At 45.7% G+C, this 19,846-nt stretch overlaps 2 protein-coding genes across 3 annotated transcripts in view; both read right to left on the bottom strand.

Annotated features, from left to right (window-relative positions):
- The window catches only part of LOC311507745 (electrogenic sodium bicarbonate cotransporter 1-like), a 30,950-nt gene extending 18,514 nt beyond the window's left edge, over positions 1-12,436 (bottom strand). For both annotated transcript variants that reach the window (XM_084572221.1, XM_084572222.1), the window contains exons 1-6: positions 12,123-12,436; positions 8,381-8,454; positions 7,347-7,523; positions 2,580-2,712; positions 1,320-1,480; positions 922-1,101 (exon numbers count right to left, since the gene is read on the bottom strand). In XM_084572221.1, the coding sequence (XP_084428347.1) occupies positions 922-1,101; positions 1,320-1,480; positions 2,580-2,712; positions 7,347-7,523; positions 8,381-8,454; positions 12,123-12,142 (745 nt within the window). In that variant the 5' untranslated portion in view covers positions 12,143-12,436. The remainder of the gene's footprint in view (positions 1-921; positions 1,102-1,319; positions 1,481-2,579; positions 2,713-7,346; positions 7,524-8,380; positions 8,455-12,122) is intronic.
- Positions 12,437-13,046: 610 nt separating this feature from the next.
- On the bottom strand, positions 13,047-19,447 carry dck (deoxycytidine kinase). The gene is made up of 7 exons (XM_084572865.1): positions 19,227-19,447; positions 18,827-18,942; positions 16,057-16,250; positions 15,714-15,861; positions 15,455-15,570; positions 15,029-15,128; positions 13,047-13,282 (listed from the first exon to the last, which is right to left on the bottom strand). The coding sequence occupies exons 1-7, from the start codon at positions 19,339-19,341 to the stop codon at positions 13,256-13,258; spliced, it is 816 nt and encodes a 271-aa protein (XP_084428991.1). The 5' UTR covers positions 19,342-19,447; the 3' UTR covers positions 13,047-13,255.
- Between the last annotated feature and the right edge of the window lie 399 nt (positions 19,448-19,846).

The following is a 19,846-nucleotide window of genomic DNA, read 5'->3' as shown; positions in this document are numbered from 1 at the left end:
ACGGATTAAAAAATTAGAGGCCTGTGCGGCGGGGGGGAAACACTGCAAAGCTACTTTTAGCCAAAGAGGATGGTGAGAAAAGCGTGGGGGAAAAAGCACAAGGGGAGAAACAGAAACATCAGGAGCTAGCTAAATGTGGCTAAGCTAAAGCCTCAGGACGACAAAGCCAGATGGTCATTCATTCATTCAAGCGCCCCGCAGGGAGAGGGGAGGCGGGATACGCGGCCGTCTTGGGCCCGCTGCTCGTACGTGTCGGCAGAAACGCGCTTAGGCAGCGGCCGGCAAATGAGCAAGAATGTAAACTTTGGGATCTCAATTTGATACGGCCCATTTCCACACTCACTCCTACTGACAGCGTTAAGTGAACACAGTGTAGAACAATCCGGCTCTCTGCTGCCAAATATATCTTTAGTTGAATGCTTGGAATACTGATTTACGGCGCACTGAACGAAAGTTCAACAGCATTTTTTTGACATTACTCATACTTGTGGATCTCCAGGCTAGTAGGCTAGCGCTAGTTTTTTTTTTCTCTCTCTCTACAGTACTGGTCTACGTCCCAACAACGCTGCTTTCAGCTGGAGGGCTGCGACCTCACTCACAGAGGTATCCCATGCTGGAGCTCCTCATGACCTCACATGGTTCCTCTGAGTCTTGTGGAGTTAAAAAAGGCACAGGGTGCTCAGGGGGGTTGCGCGCTGTGACGCCCCAGATGCAGGAAGTCAAAGAAAGACCCCAAGAGGAAAAGAGAAAAAGAGAGAGAGAGAGAGAGAGAGGAAAAAGAGAAAGAAAACAAGGTTGGAGAAAAGAAGTGAAAGGTTTTAATATGAAAAAGAAAAATCTACAAAAAGCAGTGTTAGGATAGGATATTCAGAGGAGAACTGTGTTTGTGTTAAGAAGGATATAAAAAGGTTTTTCCATTACCATTCTCCTGGCTAGTGAACAGCCTACTCGCACTAGAGACGCTCTTGCCAATGTCGGCGAGGGAGCGCAAGTTGGACTTCTTGGTCTGGTGGCGATGCTTCCGCAGCAGCGTGTACATGATCTTCTCCTTCAAGTCGGCCTTCAGTTGACCGGTCTCGATCTGGCTGTCGGTGATCATCTCTGTGTGAGGGGGTTACGTCGGGAGGTTAGAGTCGGGTTCGATTCAATTCAAGTCAATGAATAGACACAAAAAGACGTAAAACAGCACACACAGTACGGCACACAACTTAAAATGCATCCACGCCTAAAGCGGGACTCTCTGCACCGAGCAGTGACCCCGGAAGTTCTTCAAGACCTTCGAGGCTGCGCGCCGAAATTCTGAATTCGGCCTCACTTACCGACAACCTGCGGCAGCGTGGTGGCCTCCAGGTCCAGCATGATCGTGCCCTTTTCGATGCACGTCTTCAGCTCCATCAAGCTGTGCAGGGACAGCGTGGCCACGTGAGGCTTGCTCCAGCGCTCGCCCCCCTTCTCCACCTTCTCCTCAAACTTGATCCACCTGCGGACAACAAGGGAAAAAAAAAACCACAGGGATGCATTTGAAATGTTTTTTTGCCGCCCTAGCCCCGGGCGCCCATACATTTAAAAAGGTCACTGCAGAATATAAATACAAGCGCTCAACTGAGGCTTCGATCAAATACGGGCTTCGAGGCAAACGGCGACAAGATCGATTCTCTTCTCTTTACACAACAGGCGCGAGGTGTTTTGAATCGGTCACAGTTCACGACGCGAGAATAGGGGATGCAAAACGGCACGGGAATAAATAAATAAATAAATAATAAAGCACCAGACTTAAGAAAGTGCACAGAGCACGGGTGCGGCGGCCAGACCACACACGGCTCAGTCGGAGAAGCCAGACTTTGTTATAACCAAGGACAAACTCAGGACAAGGATTCTTTTTTTTTTTTTTTTTAATGATAACGCTTCGCATGTCACCGCTACAAAGAGCCATTCTCCTGAGCCCTGCAGGATGGGGTTTCCTCTGGGGGATAGAGTATCCCTCCGTCTGTGCTCCACCCGCCTGTGACCGGCCACGGAGACGCTGTAGACCTTAAGGAGTTCATTCACATTCCCTTTCGTGTAACCTCAAGCTTTCCCTTCCAGAAACAGGACAAAGAATCAAAAGTAGTCCTCTCTGCAACTTCTCTCCACTTTTACTAAAGTACTCCTAGGAATGGACTTTGACTTTTCAGTAATACTTTCAACTTTCAAGATGCTTCTCTGGAAAATTTGATAACTGCTTCCTCTATAAGGATGAAAAAAAGAGAAGACACGTCACAGTGGACTTGCATTCCACATACTGATGCAAAAAAATAAATAAATAATTGTTCCAGCACAAACATTAAGTCTTGTTCTGATCATGTGGGAGTTTCTGCCTTTTCCCGGTCTCACATAGCAGGTACTACAGATCATAATCAAACAAGAATAGACTGGGAGTTCACCGTAGTACGGCCTATTTCCCTACACATACAAAACGTGACTACTCATAAGGGATTGTTCTCCTGGCGGGATTGTGAAGCAGGAAATTACAATGCCCGTGGCTGTTAATGTAAAAGAAAAAAAAAAAAAGGGTGGTGACATTTGGCTCGGTGGCTCACCTGGCAGTCTCCTTCCACTCCATCTCCTGCCCGTCCACGGACAGCAGCTCGTCCAGCTCGGTGAAGAGCTGAGGAGGCGGCGGGCCATCGTCCTCCTCTCCCAGCATAAACCGGATCCTCTCGGCTGGAGAAACTGCAACGGGGAGAAAGAACTTTGCTGAATCTCAAACATAAATGAGGCTGCACCACGTTAAAAACTATGGTGCAGCAAGGGAGAGTCCAGAAAGGAGATGGTGCATGTAAGAGTCACTTCCTGTATCTGTGTCACATGGTTTTCACCACCGTCTTGCACTTTTAGGAAACTATTTGCAACCCATTCTCTCAACCCATAGCCCCCGAACTACATGCTGAATGAATTTATTCCCACAGGCCACAAATATTCTTGAAATTCAGACACAATAACGGTATTTTTCAGACACATTGGGAGAAAATTAACAAATGAAAACACAGCTCTCTGTTCTTAAAACCTGTGCGCCTCCATTTCTTTTTTTTTTTTTTTTTTTTTTTTTACTTAAATATATTCTGGATTAACACTATTTATTCAGCACACTCCTTGTTCTAAAACATGGATTTACCCAAGCAAAATTATGTTAAAAAATTAGCTGTGCAAATATCCAAAGTTGGCATAAGACAACCTAAATCTTTCACGAGGTTAAAGATTCCCAAGAAACGCTCGCTTCTTAGGAATTGAGCTGATGCAAGGAGCAGCAGCTGCAGAGTCGTGACTACACAACACAGAGTTCAAACAGCTGTCCGCGAGGTCACATCAAACTTTCCCTGATTAGTTTCGAATCTGTCTGGATCAATCAAACACAGGCGATGAGCATGGATGCAATAGTCTCAACAATGCAGAGGTCAGTAGGGGTGAACTATCCGGAGAGCAGAGGTGCGTGGACCCTGCGTTAACATACAAACGCCCAGTAAACATTTAAAGCCTCGCAAATCACTTAAGAGATAAGAGAAGTAAGAGATTCACTGATAAAAAGTGTTGCTTTAGAAAAACATTGACGCGGAAATATAAGAGGTAATGAAGGTATGTTGACAAGGAAAGTAAAACAGGCCTTCTATCGTTTCCTGGATGGGACGAGGAAAATAACTGTGGTATCTGAGCGGAAAGACAACCCTCACGAGGAAGAAGTCTTTCACTTCCTTCTGAGAAACGAAGGTTCCCGTGATCCGCCCTAACGATATCGATGACTTCGGTCAAACGTTTATGTCTTGCCCGATCTTCCTTTTTTTTTTTTTTTTTTTTTTTTTTTTTTAAATTATACACAAAAACCTCCATCTTTGGTAGAAACTCAACGAAGACAACCCAACATTGACCATCTTGTGACGATTCAATGTTCTGCTGGGAAACATTTGGACCTGGCATTCATTGGTGTGGATGTTACTTAGATGTGTAGCACCCACCTAGACCAAACCAGGCACCCCCACTCCATAGCAATGACACTCCTTGATGTGTCATGAAGAACAGCACAAGGTGTTGACCTGGCCTCAAAATTCACTAGATCCCAAACTGATCAAGTATCTGTGGGATGATCCACAGAGGCCCCCCACATTTTGTTGCCACAGGACACCCTCAGAAGGCCCATGTCCATTCTCTGATGAGTCCCAACTGTTTTAAAGGGTAGACCTACACAATATTAGAAAGGTGGTCATAATGTTATGCCTGATCAATGTATAATAGGTTATCCATCATGAAGGGAACTACTTATTCTTGCCATCACTTAACTTTCCAAGAACTGTTAAGACGCTAGACGCTATTTGCGGTACCTTGATATACTGGACAGGTTGATACCTTGACAACGTAACAGTGCCGGTTAACTTTTAATCCCGAAGCTCACCTAAGCCCAATTTAGAACGGTTGTCTTTAAAATAGTACAGTTGGAACTCTTCTACGGTTCTAATATTAAGCTGAAGGTCAAGATCGGTGCCTTGGAGACGGCTCTAGGATCCCATGTCGTACGCCGGCGTCTTTTTCCCCACCTTCCTGCTGCCCTTTTCCCCGGCGTGCCAACTTGACGCGGGGCGGTGTACACAACACCGCTCACCTCTCGCCGTCTCACAACCGGTGTTATCAATGGAAACGGCGGCTTTGTTGTGGTTACACACAATTTTTGGAGTGGTTTGGCCGCAATCAAGGGGATTACGGGGATTTAGACAGAGGGCAAAACAGAAAAGCCAACAAGTGGAGGAGTCTGTGTGCACCGTCTCCCAGTCTGTGTGTGTGTGTGTGTGTGTTTTGGGTATTTTTTGTCGTCGGCCACTCGTCCGCCACCCAACACATAATATCCTACGGTATAGCTCGCAGCCACGCCTCCACTTTGACATTCTCACACGCGGTGCCGACATAAAAGTCGTCGCATGGGGACTCTGGAGTGGTTTTCTACTCAACAGGAGAAGTGTGTTTATCCCAACAGTAGGCCCATCGTACAGTAGGCTCTGCCCTCTCGCTCAACCTTACAGGGCTGTTTACAGTTCAGATCTCCAGCAGAGATACAGAAGGATGAGAGAGAGAGAAGCCTGTGTGTGTTTGTTTGTTGGCATTTAAAGTGGACGACGGTTTAAAACCTGCGTCTGTGTTTAGTTTGGTTCCACTTGTTTCCTTCAGCCGCCCCTGCCGCCCCGCAACACGGCTTGCCTTTACATAGTGGCTATCAATTTTAAACCACAACAGGTTGGTTTGAGGGCAAAGATTTGGATATTTCTTTAGAGGACAGAGCGTGTCGGAAACACTGATGACTACTCAGAAATTTAAGCGGTAGCCCGTACGAAGAATTCGACTGATAATGCTTTATTGAGCAAAGAATACTTACAGTTCTTATCAATTCAACAAACACTAAACCCATTTGCTTTATACAGATAGATATACTCATTCCATTACCTCGTCTGCAAGCGTTGGGACAGCGCTTACCCAGGTTCTGCGGCCATGCAACCGAACTTTGTATGACGCGGTTATCGGGTGCAAGATCTAGATAGCACGATTAGCGTTATCATATCATGGCACCAATGGATGACTAAGCACACAAGCATGTGTACACCCCGAGCATGAGGTGCAACAGAGGATTACGGCGTCAGAGGAGAGGGGATTAGTCGAGTGCTCGCCTGCTGCGGGGCCTGTGAAGCGACAGCTTGACAGAGACTGGCGCCGTAGGTGCTAAGCAAATCTGAGGGGGATGTAGCACCTAAACGTAGCAGTCATGCTACCAGATGACAAACGGACGTGAATTCCTCCTGACGCAGTCCCAACCTGACTAATGCGTCTGTTTTCTAATCATTTTGGATCATCTAGTATTCAGGAAAGTATATCACCCTCCTAGTAGGACCCAAGTTTGCATCTTGTATCAGTATCTGAGCAAGAGGAAGGGAGAAACTTTCACCTAGCTAGTGATTGTGGTTTTAAGGAGGCGAGGCGACAAATCAGGGGAGACAATGCTTCATTTTCTTTTATCTTCCACTGTCCTTGCATTGCTGTGCAAACAATTTTAGAGAAAACTCTTGCAGTTTCCTGCTGCATCTTTCTGACCAGCTCAGCTTAGCTTATCTTAGGGTGTTACTCAAAGTCAAACTTCCACAGAAGCCTATTGTTTAGTGCACGCTCGTCACCCACGTTGCAAGCAAAGACAAACAATTCTGCACTTCATTACGAAGGAAGAGTTGCGCCTCATCTCCACTCCAGATCACAGTGGAATCCATCGGTGGAATTACCAGTCCACCTTGATCCGAGCGGCCGAGATAACATCCTCCCTTTTCTGTGCCAGTTTCCAGGCCGCACCGCTCTAAAAGGTGAATTCCACTACTTTGAATGGTAATTGCATGTTTTGGAAATACCAGTTGCAAAGTTTGGGGATCTTAAAAAGAAAAAAGAAAAAAAGAAAATTCCAGGAGGTTTGCGTGGTGGTGCAGAGCCTTCATTAAGGCTTAGAGCAACACCACAGGGCTCCCCGCACGATTATATGGCTCATTTGCAGTACAATGATGCTAAATCCTCATGTTGCCTCAGAGGGAATTCTTTCCCACCTGTGTTGCCACATTGAATTCATACATCTCCTCTTATTCATTGAACGTGGAGGTCAACACTGATCTCTATTTTAAGTGTTCCTCGACAAACACTCATGGGATTAATGGATCTAAGGCGCAACTTTTCTAAGCTTCTATACGAGGAAAGACATGTGGTGCGCTTCCATGCAGGGAGGAAAACTCCTGATACCGACAACAATGCGCCTTTAGCACTGACAATCGCTTCGTGGACGCACGTTTTATTTAGTGCTGTCGGACCAGATCTCTTTAGAGAACAGTTTGACGTTGGCATGTGTGCTAATGTTTCACCACTTCTTCCTCCCCGGCTTCTGAGAGTCCTTTCTCACAAATCCCACAGAGTACTGCGTTAATCACGGAATTGGAAGGTAATACCCCTCTTTGTGTTTACTTTACACACTTAAAGCCAAACCGGTGTCATTTTCAGATTAGTTTTCAGCATGTTCCCATTCCCTCGCTCCCTTAATTCAACTGAGTGAAGGTTTCGCCTTGATTTTTTTTTTCTTCCTTGGCTTTCCCGGCTGGCACCCCACCCAGTCCTCCCAGCCCTCCCAGCTCGGCCTCCTTCCACAGAAGCACTGATATCCTGTATGCTCTAATTTACAAAGTGCTGCTGGACGTCACCCAACAGACGTCACCAGCATCTCAGGAGTGATTTATGCATTAACAGCGTGTATTCAATGAGTTGTACCGTGCACAGTGCATGGTTAAACTTTGGGCAAAACTCACTGAGAGGTTTGAGGATGTTCGCAGCGGGGTCATCTACGTTCTCCCCGTCGGACTTGTACCCTTCCGTACTGTGCTCGCTTCGCTCCCGCTTCTCCTTGTGGCCAGACTTGCGTCTGTGGCGCCTCCTCCGGTGGTAGCTCTTGGGAACGTGCACGCCAATGTACACAGTGTGGTGACCTGTCACGGAACAACACGGAGAATGCAGATTACATTCACAGTGGGGAAAAAGGAAATGACATTAATCCCGAACGCCGCTAATCCATATCTTCCTCCGGCCCGAGCAGAAACAGGGGAGGCCGGCCGATCTGGTTTGGAGGCGCAGAAACTAGTCGGTGGTGATTTGTGGGTTTGTTGAGAGAAAAATATGCTGTCAGTTGGTCACAAAGCAAAATTAAATAAATACCAACTACTTCCTCCAGAGCAGCTCATGCAGGAAATGATGACTCAATGTCTCCAGGAAGTAATTGGAGGGAAGGAGCGGGTGAGAAAGAAAAACAAAGAAAAGCACTGACCAAGCTGAAGCAACTCTGTATTTTTTCCCATTCAACCCATGCGTTCTATAAACACGTCTTGTGTCTTTTAATCATAACGTTCACACTTCAGGGTGGTGAGATTTCCTCCGTCGTGGAAACCAAAGCACACCTGAGGTTCACACAGAGCGACACACTTCCACCAGACTCCCGTGCAGGGAAAGCAAAGCGTCTCGCCAGTGCCCCGCACGAGCGCATATACAGCTTGACCTAATGCCAAGAGCACTGACGTGGTTCTCTTTGTGTGCGAGCCTAAGTGGTTTGCGAAATATGTGTCCGTCTAGTAAACTCATGTGGGCGTCTCCAGATAAGTTCTTTTGTGACGTTAGCCGGCGGGATTAGCGCACTCGTAGAAAACGCCTTCCTGCACAGAAGTGGACGTTATATATCATGTGTGGCTCATTCTGGGGTGGTGCAGGGCTGCAAGCGGTGTGGACGGAAAGGCCGGGGTGGGTTACAGCTCGTGATCCGAGAGATATCGCGGTCCACAATTCATGAGCTTACCTTCCACCTCCTCTTCGTCGCAGACATGTTTGACAAAGGACGCTCCTCTGTCCAGGACTGCTTCATCCTCCATTCTACGAGGCAGAAGAGAAAAAGCATTAAAGACCAAAAAAAAAAAAAAAACATAAAGAACAGCACAAGGTGTTGACCTGGCCTCCAAATTCACTAGATCCCAAACTGATCAAGCATCTGTGGGATGATCCACAGAGGGCCCTCCCTTCAAAGTTTCCCACTAACAAGATTCTGTTGCTAGACACCACAGGACACCCTCAGAAGTTAGCCAATATTAGTCATAATGTTATGCCTGATCAGTGTAATGATTCTCATTCCTATTATGCAACTTCAGCAATATAATTTTGCTAAATATTAGCCACTCTATTACACAAGCAGACAGTTCTCAGGCCATCCTCCCATCCACCTACACAGCTATTGTGTAAAATGCAAAAACAGAACCCTTCTCGGAGTAAGATGGACCGGCATAAAAAAGTCATTTGATAAAGTCACAGTCACTGTGCATCTACTGCTCATGGAAGACGCTGGGTTAACTTCCAAGTCACGAGCATTAATTTCCTTCATGCAGTCTCAATCTTGTCCCGAGCTTGGAGGGAATGTGGTTCCCGGTCCAAAAAAGTGTGGAACAAATCAATTTATGAATCGGACAGTGGACTTAAGACTTTATTTCTAACAATACCAGCATTCGTCCAATCCACATTCGTTTGCTCCTATTTGTCTGTTTAATTCCTGCAGACTGTTTTGGGACTGTTTCTGAGAAGCGTGTCAGCATCAAATTAAGGGTCCTTCCACTGCTAAATCTGACCGACCGCTTTATCAGAATAATTCCGCTCAACGGCAAAACTAAATATTTGATTTAGGATGCGTATCAAGAATGTCAATAAACACATGTACAGTTTCCACTCGGCGCTGGAGCGCTCCTCAGCCGAGGATAACACGGCTCAGAAAATGAGGGGATGGGAGCAGCGGACGAAACCGCTAAATAAACAAAGTCAGGAAGGATACAAGTTGTTCCTCCGATAACACCGAGAGCTCGTCCGGATCTCCCCAGTGCACATATCTGGCCTCGAGTGCGATTGGAGGTATGCTGCAGATAGCGGGCGCAACGCTGGGGCCACCGGCTCCGAGATCAAACGAGCGATGAGGAGCGGCCCGGGTTCGGTGCCAAGTTTACATGCAATACTAATGCCGTGATTAGCCTCTCTACCCTTCTTTTGTTGCCCATTGTTGGGCCAAAAAACGGGGAGGTTGAGTTCCCACAGAGTGCAGGGTGGAGAGGGTCAGTGCAATCGTTTTAGCTCCAGATTTCTTTCCACATTCTGTTCTGACTGTACTCTATCTTTCTAATCTCCAGGACAGAGAGTACAGGAAATATCACCAGCTTCAAGGAGCTGTGAAGAAACTGCATGCATAGTAACTTAAGTGCCACTGAGAATATGGCCAGCGGTCATAAACACAAAAGGGGTGGGGGCGTTTTTTTAACTCATTCTTGCACAAACTCATTGCAGCATCACAGCTCGGCCTCGTCACATTTGCCTCCACAAAGCAAAGGGCATCAAAGCGCGTGCACGGTGGCAGGTCGTATGACACAGAGAAAGGGCCTTCAGAATAACCGCCGGCCGCGCAGGAGAGCGAGGGGAGCTCAAGTTTCAGGTTTACTGCTGGTCCACGGAGCCACGCTAATCACTCCACGCTGCAGCCTCAGACGGGGGGGCCTTAACGATGAGGAGCACACCACAGGTGGTGCACAGACATCCGGGATGCAGGAGAAGAGCCCGGCATTCCTGCTCTGGACGGGGTTTCTCTGAATGAGAGAGAGTGTGACTGGTGTGTAACGTGGAGTGTTGGTGGAGGGAACAGTGAGGCATTACTCAGGTAAAACTGAGACCCACTGGAGTTCAATCAGGCAGCTCATAGCAAAATTAAATGCATGTATGAAAACGAAAGCCACATAATCCGATCCTATATCTCTCTGTTAACGTCATTGTAAAGAAAGTCTTCTTGATCTCTTTTTTTTTTTTTTTTTCATTTCCTGCCGTGGCTTCCTCTGTCTGATTAATTTAAAAAGAAAAAAAAGAAATCACAAGCGGGCTGCAGGTTAGAGCAGCCAGCTGCGTGCATCTCAAGCTGGTGAACCTAGTTCTTTTGCAACGGTTCTCGGTGACCTTACGAAGCTGGATAAACCTGTCGGTGCGTGAGGAGCCGGGGAGGAGGAGGAGGTGGTGGGGGGGGGGATCAGCTGCTCGGGATCAGGGATCATCCCCATCTCTTTACAGAGTGACGCACCCGGTCCCACCAGCCACGTTTGCCGTGGCGATGGGTGCCCCCAGCACTGTCGGGCGCATAAAACAAGTTGAAAATTCATGAGGTTTAAAAGCGATACTCCTCTTAAGAACTCGAAACACACCAAACCTGAAAGTTTGACCAACACTCTCGGTTATCTCTGTGCAGATTCAGATTGTTGCATTCAATTTTTTTTATGCTGCAAAGTTAATTTTTTGTGTGAAAGGCACTTTTGAGGGCAGAGGAAATCTGCAGTCTGCACACTGAAGAGGCCGACACTAAAGTAGGTGCACTTGGTGCAATTTAAAAACATAAAATGGAAAGTTACAAGTGTACTCAGGTGATTATGCAACTTTTTACACAGCTTGTTCTTAACCTACACTTTACCCCGGGTCTGCCCCGACTTCTGGAATTTCCTCTAAAAGACATGAATGAACAAGGAAGAGAACAGATACACTCAGCATTGCACAAAAGAGGATTCCTGCTCCAAAGGAAGAGCCACATGAGAGACGCAAAAAAGAAGAGCTGGAAAAACATTTCCCGGTTGCAAACCAGATGTCACAACCCGAGGAGGAAGAATCAGGAATAAGTTGTGGGTTATTGTTGTTTTTGCAGTAACTGCTGCAGACGGAGGGCAGGGCACTGTCCCAAGTGTCACTCCTGGTTTCACTCCTTGTTTTTCACTGAGAGAGAAAAGGGGGTGGGGGGGTGGAGGGGTCAAGCTGATACTGCAAGAGCAGATACCCACACGCTCACACTGCCTGCAGATGAGCAACCAGATGCTAAATTTCAAAGCGCATGGAAACTGAAGCCTGGCTTGTTGCGGTTTTTTGGCATCTGCGTTATTGCGCAATGTAGACGCACACGCTGGCCCACGCTGAATGTGGATTTTTTTTTTTTTTTTTTTTTTTTTTAAAGGGGAGGAGAGTGGGGGTGTCAGCTCTTCGACCACATGGTGTATGATATGAGACATGCACACACGGGTTTATTCATAAAATAAACTGGAGACGATATCTCCGCCGCTTGCCGTGCGTACGCAGCCTCTCGCTCCCCGTCTCTCTCTAATTGATAGTGACAAGCTCCTGGAAAATAGATTACCTTCCGTTCACAGCTACAGCGGCGCGGCAACAGTGGCTTATCCAGTCAAGGTTGCATCATTAAGAAAACAATAATAGTTTAAAAAGAACATACCCAAGTTGCCTAATAAAAAGTCTGCACGTGTTTTCTTAAAGACAAACTTAACCCGAGTGGATTTACGCACAGAACAGCCTCGTAAACATGTGAATGTGTCCAATTTCTAATCAGTTGGACACATGAACGTGATGTCCAATTTATAACCCCTTCACCTGGCCAGGAAAAGCCCCAAAGCTACGGAGCGCACACCACAAATTTAAGTCCCAGCTTGCCTTGCAGTTTCACAGGCAAACAGGAGCGAGCTCAAACTTACTTGGTCTTCTCGGAACTCATGGTGACAAACCACGATCACAGTCAGGTGTCCAGCAAGCCGCCCCCGTCGCTTTCAAGCGGTGCTAACTCGCAGAGTGTTTGGAAATCTTCACCTACGCTAAAGCTGACGCGCTTTCCAGGTGAGCCACAAAAAAAAAAAGGTAAAGAAGAAGCCTCAGAGCCTTTGGGTTATCTCGCCAGGACGATGTCTTCGACTCTACAGATCAAACTCAAGTCGATCCTCATATCTAGCTGGACTTCTTCATCTGTCCGAGCCCTGGCAACATCTTGGGAGAGAAAGGCCACCGCTTTGTGTCTCGCTGGGAGCGTGTGGAGAGCGTCTGAGCGCAGCGTGTCTTTTTCCATATTTAAAGTGCCATCCCTCCTCCTGCGTGACGCCACCGGGGGCGGGAGGAGGTGGGGGTGGTGGAGGTCAGAAAGTTACTGCCTGGTGGCGCACCGCAGCCTCTAAACTTGACAAATGGGTTCTCCATTGTTCAGGAAAAGAGATCCGAGCAGGTTCAGTTTGAGATTGCGTTCATTTCTTATGCAGCCAATTAGAATTGCGCACTTTATCCATTAGAGGTCTTTGTAAAGCTTTGATTTTGGACATTAAGTGTTAATATTTAACTGATCTCCAAACTTAATTCACTGCAGATTTATAAGGACTTTCATTTAGCTCTGCAGCACACCAAGTGCTCTGGGAATTTGTATTTATTCTGATGTCTAATTATAAAGGCAAAATTAAAGCAGCTATTTAAGGTAGCTTTACACAAATCCTATTGGAGCTACCTGGTAAAGGCAAGCTCAGCAGTCAAAAATAGCTGAAAGGTTTGCTGATATGGGGAGTGGCGACATCTGCTGGTAGAGTTGCGGAAAATAAGGTATGGCAGATTTATTTGAAGCAATAAAAAAATGAATACAAGACACTCATTTCAGTCATTTCAGGTTCAAGTTTATTGTCTTTATTCAGTGGACACACAGAACAAGTGCACGCAGCAACATAGATAAATACACAACTATAAAAATTTAAAAAACAAAAAGACTGTAGTTTTAAGAGCTGATCATTTTCAATCACTGTACAAAAAGCATTTCATGGAAGCCGTAAAAGTCGCGGTCGCCCCAGGCGGGAGTTCACAACGTGCTCAGGAACTCTTTCACCTGAAAATGAAACACAAACAGACGAGCCGTTAGCAACACAAGTGAGCACATGGGTTGGCGCTTTCAGTCAGTTCCTTTTTTTTTTTTTATTTTAATTCGTCCCTTTTCAAGACACTAACTGGATGATATGCAAAGCATTGTGTGCGTTTGTGAGCGCAGGACCGGTTCCGTTCCCTCCTCGTTGAGAGTTTAAAATCCCACAAAAGTTCCGGTGTTTACCATCAACATGAAACTGGCTCGGTAAGCAGCTCTCGGGGGCCGCGTTTTGCATGCGTGAGCAGCGGGTGTGTGAATGTGAATGTGTGTCTCTGTATCGGCGCCTTCCAGCTTGATATTAAGAGTCCTGCAGCCACAGACCATTCTCCTAAAACGGGTGAAAACACCTGCAGAGAACTGTTTTTTTTTAAAGGACCTGGACCTTATTTCTGGCATAAAATACAGTCGTTTACTCACCCATATAACTTTTGTGCAATTTGTATTCCTTCGGGAGATAATTAGATCCGTGTATATCCATATAGTGGGAGTGAATGGGGCACCGAAACGCAGCCTCTAATCAACACATTATCTTCCTTGAAACTCGTTCATTTCACCAATATTTTGTTATCGTATGCTAGTACTATTCCCTGTTGAGTCCGGAGTTACCTGCTATCTTCTGACCTGGATGATATCATCTCTAGTTTACCTGTAATTTGCTACTGCTATGGTTCATCCACAACCTCAGAATCGGAAAAATTAGGTCTACTAGAAAAAAATCTAAGTCTACTAGGTCTGTAGATTGACCTACAGACCCCGGATGATGATAACAGGTAACTACAGACGGGGAATAGCACAACGGGGAATAGCACTAGCGTACGATAACAAAATATTGATGAAATTAACAAGTTTTGCGGCAGATAATGTGTTATTTAGAGGCTGCATTTGGGTGCCCCAGTCACTCCCACTATATGGATATACGCTGATCTAAATCGCCCGAACAACTACAAATTACACAAAAGTTATATGGGTGAGTAAACGACCGTACTTAATACCAGAAATAAGGTCCAGGTTGTAAAAAAACGTAGTTCCCTTTAAGAACGTCGTGCAGAATCACGTCTTAAACAACTGGCATCCGTTTATAGACGTTGAAGCTACTTCTCTGCATCGCACATATTTTATGTAGCCGTTTCTTGGCTCTTATTTGAAGACGACAAGACCATCGGGGCTCATTAATACACATTAGAATCGCTTTAATTGGGGATTTTCCATATTAAATGATGTCAACTTGTTTTTGCCAGTGGTTTAACACGGTTTAAACTTTAATGACTTTGTCGGTTTGAATTTACAGCAAGTTTTATGTTTGCAATGTTTTATTTGAAACACTAGTAACAAAAAGTAAATAAAGAGTTAAAATTAGAAAGAAATGTGGGCACTTCAGGGGCCTTCTTTGAAATCCTGGATACCGGGGTGTCCCTGAATGCATCAGTTGCAGGGATACAACGTTTTTCTGATCGAGAGTTGATAGAGTTGCGATTATTATTTTGTGAGGCAAACGCTCCAATCAAGAGGTCTTTGATGATTTGAGAACCTCTGAAGTCCCTTTATTTAAATAAAAAAGCGTTAATCCGGACGTTTCCCCCCCTCCATTCACCGGAATAAATTGCGTTTATGGACGTCGACGGGATGATTCACTGCAGTCGGTTTCAGCTCCTTTTTGAAATTTGGACACAAACAAAAAAAAAAAAAGGAAATTTTAAAATCTCCACTCACCTTTTCGATCATGTCAGCACTCTTGATAGCGCTTCGCTTAAAGTCGTCGTTCACGTCTATGGTCAGCACCGGCACGTCACTGAGATACTCAAATTCCATGCTGCGGGCACAGAGGACACGGCACCGGTGCATTAGTGATGCTCAACAGTTCACGTGCACGGACCGTTTTAATTTATTAACTTTCAAGGAGTTGAATTTTGTGCACAGGGTGGATCAGTCAGATTTCTGCTCTGGGGGCAACCGAGATGTAAACAGTCTGATCACATGCATCAAACCATTCAAGCCTTTGTTGCCCCCAGGCTGCAGCATGAATGGGGTCTTTTTTTTCCTCCTCCAAACAAATATATCTGTTGTTTTCACATAAATGAATTAAAGTTTATGGTGCAAACATGCCACATGTGATTGTGTGTGTGTGTGCGCGCTCACGTCATGGTCTTGTGCATCAGCCAGCTCTCGTGCTTAAAGTGAAGCTTCTCCAAGTACTCCAGGGGGATGTCTTGCTCCTCCTCTCGGCCTCTCAAGTGTAATCTCTCTAAGCATTTCTGCGCGCAGAGAAACAAAGAAAAACAAGGAAATCGTCAATCAACTGTCGACATTTCTCAGTTTTCCATGACACAGCCCTTCCATTCAGATGCATTTGGATAATACAGAACGTATAGCAACCGGGGGAAACTCGGGAATGTACCTCAGGCGATGCTCTGAGGTAGACGATACCGTCCAGCTTGATGTGCTTGCCAAACTGGTTGTGCAGCCAGCCATGCCAGTCCTGGTAGATGGCCCATTCGGTCTCATTCAGGCATTCGCTCTCGTACAGGTTGGCTGCGAAAATATACCTGAGGAATGAGGAATACACAAGAGGAAACGGACACAGGAGTTTAAAAACAAGGAGAGACTGAAGTTCAGTGATTTTGTGAATAAAATGAGGCTTATGCAACATATCAGTTTCAACCAAAATCCCCAAATATTCCATTTATAAAAACTGCAAGATGAACAACGTTTAAATCTTAATGTGGCTCCGTCTCCTCTACCTGTCGCTGTAGATGGAGCGCTTGAAGAACTGCACGGGATTCTCGGCCTCTCGCAGCTTCCCGTTGGCCGACCTGATCTGGGCGCGCACCCGGCTGAGGCAGGCGTAGCTCTGGAAGGTGTACGCCCACCTCTCCGGCTTCTGGTACATCATCTGCAGCACGTTGCCCCCGCTCCTCTGAGAAGTGGTCAGCTCCTGCGACGTCAGATTTAAAAAAAAAAAAAAAAAAAAAAAAAAAAGTTTCATTTCCCCATTTCTCTTTTTATGGATGAACAAATCTGATAAATCGCACGCGTGACGTTGTGTCAACATGCTCAACAAATACAACATTTTAGATTCCTGTTTTGAGTTCACACTTCACAAAATGACATGACCAGCACGTTAAAATTGGCTGCTTGATACAGACAAAGCTGCATGGACACTTAAGTACCCCGCCTTTCGCCCAATTACAGCTGGGATTGGCTCCAGCCCCTCGGTGACTCTCCAAAGGACAAGCAGTTACAGAAATTGAATGATTAAAGAATTAGAACAATTAGTGGGGGCTTTTGGATCCTATGAGTTGAGGGGAAGGGGCCTCTGTGGATCATCCCACAGATACTTGATCAGTCTGGGATCTAGTGAATTTGGAGGCCAGGTCAACATCTTGTGCTGTTCTTCATGTTTATTTTTTTTTAGTTGTTCCTAAAGCGTTTTTGTGTCTGTGTCAGGCTGCATCCTGCTGGGGATGGCTGCTGAACATCAAGGAGTGTCATTGCTATGGGGTGGGGGTGCCTGGTCTGGTCTAGGTGGGTGCTACATGTCTAAGTAACATCCACACCAGTGAATGCCAGGTCCAGAAGTTTCCCAGCAGAATACTGAATTGTCACAAGATGGTCAGTGGTATTTACTTCTCCTGTCAGTGGGCATAATGTTGTGGCTGATCAGTGTATATACCACTTTCATCAGCACTTCTAAGCTGTAGTTAAGAGGTTCTGGTGATAACATTAATAAATTAACATGAACTGGAGGCAGTCAACTGGAAGAAAATTGATGTCTAATAATGTAGTTACTGGAGTCGATGGTCTGGATTGAAACGACAGCTAAAAAAAAAATTAAATAAAACTCTTACAAGCACAAATAATTGTCTAATTTCTTGGTGAGGGATTTTTATTTTAAATAAATAGTTTTGGGTAATGAAATTCAAGACGTTTCACTTCATTTTTATGCTTTTTCTGAGATAGACGCCACTCATGCCATTTTTGTTGCTATGACAGTATATTTTTTTCTACGTACTATGCATAGTTCAACTTCTGCCTTTAGCCAAATTAATCTCTGAAGCAAATTTTCCTAAAATTGAGTTCCTTATTTCCAGTGTATGGTGGCTGAGAGAGCTCAATGCACTGAAACTCAAAAAACAATTTTTGTACATTTGATCCTGATGACATAAATCTTTAGGAGCCTTCTGCTTTTCATTAGCTTGTCAGTTTAACATAATTAGATGAAATACACAATACACAGATTCATGGTATTAATAATACTGAACCGTTCATCACTTTTTGAGGTCCCTTGAAAATATCACCGTTGTCACTGGTGATGCATGCAGTGCACGTCTGTATTTGCATCGCACTCGTCGTCAAACTGATGAGGAAATTCTCTCAATTTGCTTCCGTTCCACCCGTTTGCACGGATTTGAAGCTGTGGTGCCCTCAACAAAGTGGCTCCTCCCTTCTCCCACGGCCCCCCGTCCACCGACCGACAGAGGGAGGCCTCGCCGGCTACAGCTGTGAGCTGCGGAGCAGTTGTGGAGCCTGGCTGGAGGACTCAGCCGAATGGCTCGGCTGCAGCAGTGCATTCTGATGATGCCTCTGCGCTATCGCTTTACACCGCGCCAGCACCATTTGGCACAGTTTACAGTTTTACTGGCGAAGAGAAGGATGTTTGCGAGACGGTGTGGTGTGTTTATGTCTATAATGCCATAATACGTAGACGATTTAATGATTTTATTGCCATAAAGCAACCAGTCATCCCTAAGATGATTAAATATGGAGGCTGCAGCTCTCCACACATTCATTTAGTGGTTCTCTCAGGCACACAACGCCTCAAAATACCACCTTAAATTTCTCGCATGGCTGCACACATCTCTCTGTATGTAAACAAACTCACTTGCCAGTTCATTAGGTACACTTGTGAAAACAAATGCACTCCGATATAACGGTCCTGCATTAAATCCAGCTCAGATTGTGCTGAAATCATTTTTGTAGGATGTATTTTGGCCCATAAACAGTAGAACTGGGTTGCCAAAATAATGGAAACATGCCTCGATAGAACAAAACTCAGCAAATCAGCAGCTCCTGTTTGCACAAATGCCAAATACCACAGCCTTCACGGAGCTAGGACTTAGTCCAGGGCTGCTATTACATCAGAATGCGTTCGCTGTCGCCAGTGCACCTCATGAACTTGTGTGTTGCCGTGCCAATCGGGCCACAGGCAGCTGTGAGGGAGGTTAGAGATGTCTGCCCTGATGATGACATGTTCATCTGTCCACGGTGGCACCATCTGTTGCTCTGGGTGTGTGAGCTAGCTGATGGTATAAAACCGCAACCAGTGCAGATACATGAACAGATGGCAGCTGCACTCTAAATACAGATGGAGGCTCTGCCGGGTTATCTTAACATGTCCCTCTCTCTCCTCTGAGCAGAGAGCGCTCCCCCCTGAAGGAGAAGTTGATTTTATGTTTCTCTTTTGTGCATAGGTTCCCATCTTTAAACTGCAGTAATACTGTGTCTTAATACCTCAAAGTCGCTCCCTGTTGTTTGGACATTGCACCACCTGGCGATCGGTTCCGGCACCACCTCCCAGTCTGCGCTCTCCTGCTCCAAGAGGCGCACAAACGTAGATTTCCCCGCAGCTGAGCGCACAAAAGAAAAAGGAGAACACATTCCCGTCACGTCCCGATGTCGTGGCAGGTTATGTGTTTACACGATGTGCATGTTTCTTACCAAATGCATCGATTTTCCTTTTGTTTACATGAGTCAGCAGGGTGGAAATTGGCAGCAAAAACGGATCGATTAGGATTAGAGCCCCGAGTGAAGCCGTCTGACAAACACACGCGCCTCAAACGGACACAGGTGGCACACACGCACCTGAGGATAAAGCTTCTAAAGTGACTACTTGTGTGATATATTATCTCACCGATGTTGCCCTCGATCGAAACGCGCTTTATCCTCTTCTCCATGGAGTCGTTCATGGAGTCGTTCATGGAGTCGTCCATCGGGTGCGGGCAGGGTCTCTTCGGAGTGATAGGCATCTTTAGCTAATAAATAATAAAACGTGTTCCTAATAGGGAATTAATCAGAGCGCGCTCTGCTGCAGCCTGCAGCTGCTGCCGGCGGAGAGAGGATGAGGTTTGAAGTTTGGCGGTAACGCGCGCGTCAGGAAGCGGAACAGCTGTCTCCGCCCAGGAAGCAGATGCCGGTTCTCACGCGTCTCCATCCGTTCATCCGCCCATCTAAACAAACCACGCACCCACGCATGCACACATTGAGGAAATTAACGCTTATAAGTCTTGCGTAAAAGGTTTATTTACAGATATAGTAATGTTGAAAGCACAGCCGTTGTTGCACTGTTATAAGTCCATGAACATGTAAACACAACTTAAATTTAACTTTATTTGCATTCTTCTCAGCAGTATCCAACAAAGCAATATATTTCAGTCGATTACATTGTGTTTTCATTTATTTATTTTTATTTGAAGTTCCCTTAAATGCTTGTTAAAGGGTAAATTTCCTTCTAAATGTCGACGAGTACACTAG

The sequence above is a fragment of the Chelon labrosus genome (genome assembly GCF_963514085.1).
Source record: "Chelon labrosus genome assembly, chromosome: 22".
Classification (NCBI taxonomy): domain Eukaryota; kingdom Metazoa; phylum Chordata; class Actinopteri; order Mugiliformes; family Mugilidae; genus Chelon; species Chelon labrosus.
Note: the sequence above shows the minus strand (reverse complement) of the source record. Positions and strands in the feature narration are given on the sequence as shown.

Bases quoted from the DNA above. Each gene is read 5' to 3' on its own strand.
- dck (XM_084572865.1), bottom strand. From the start codon at position 19,341: ATGCCTATCACTCCGAAGAGACCCTGCCCGCACCCGATGGACGACTCC. The intron at 18,943-19,226 runs GTGAGATAATAT...TTGTGCGCTCAG, and splicing joins TTCGATCGAGGGCAACATCG to CTGCGGGGAAATCTACGTTT. The intron at 15,129-15,454 runs GTGAGCGCGCAC...CTGTGCCCGCAG, and splicing joins CTGATGCACAAGACCATGAC to CATGGAATTTGAGTATCTCA.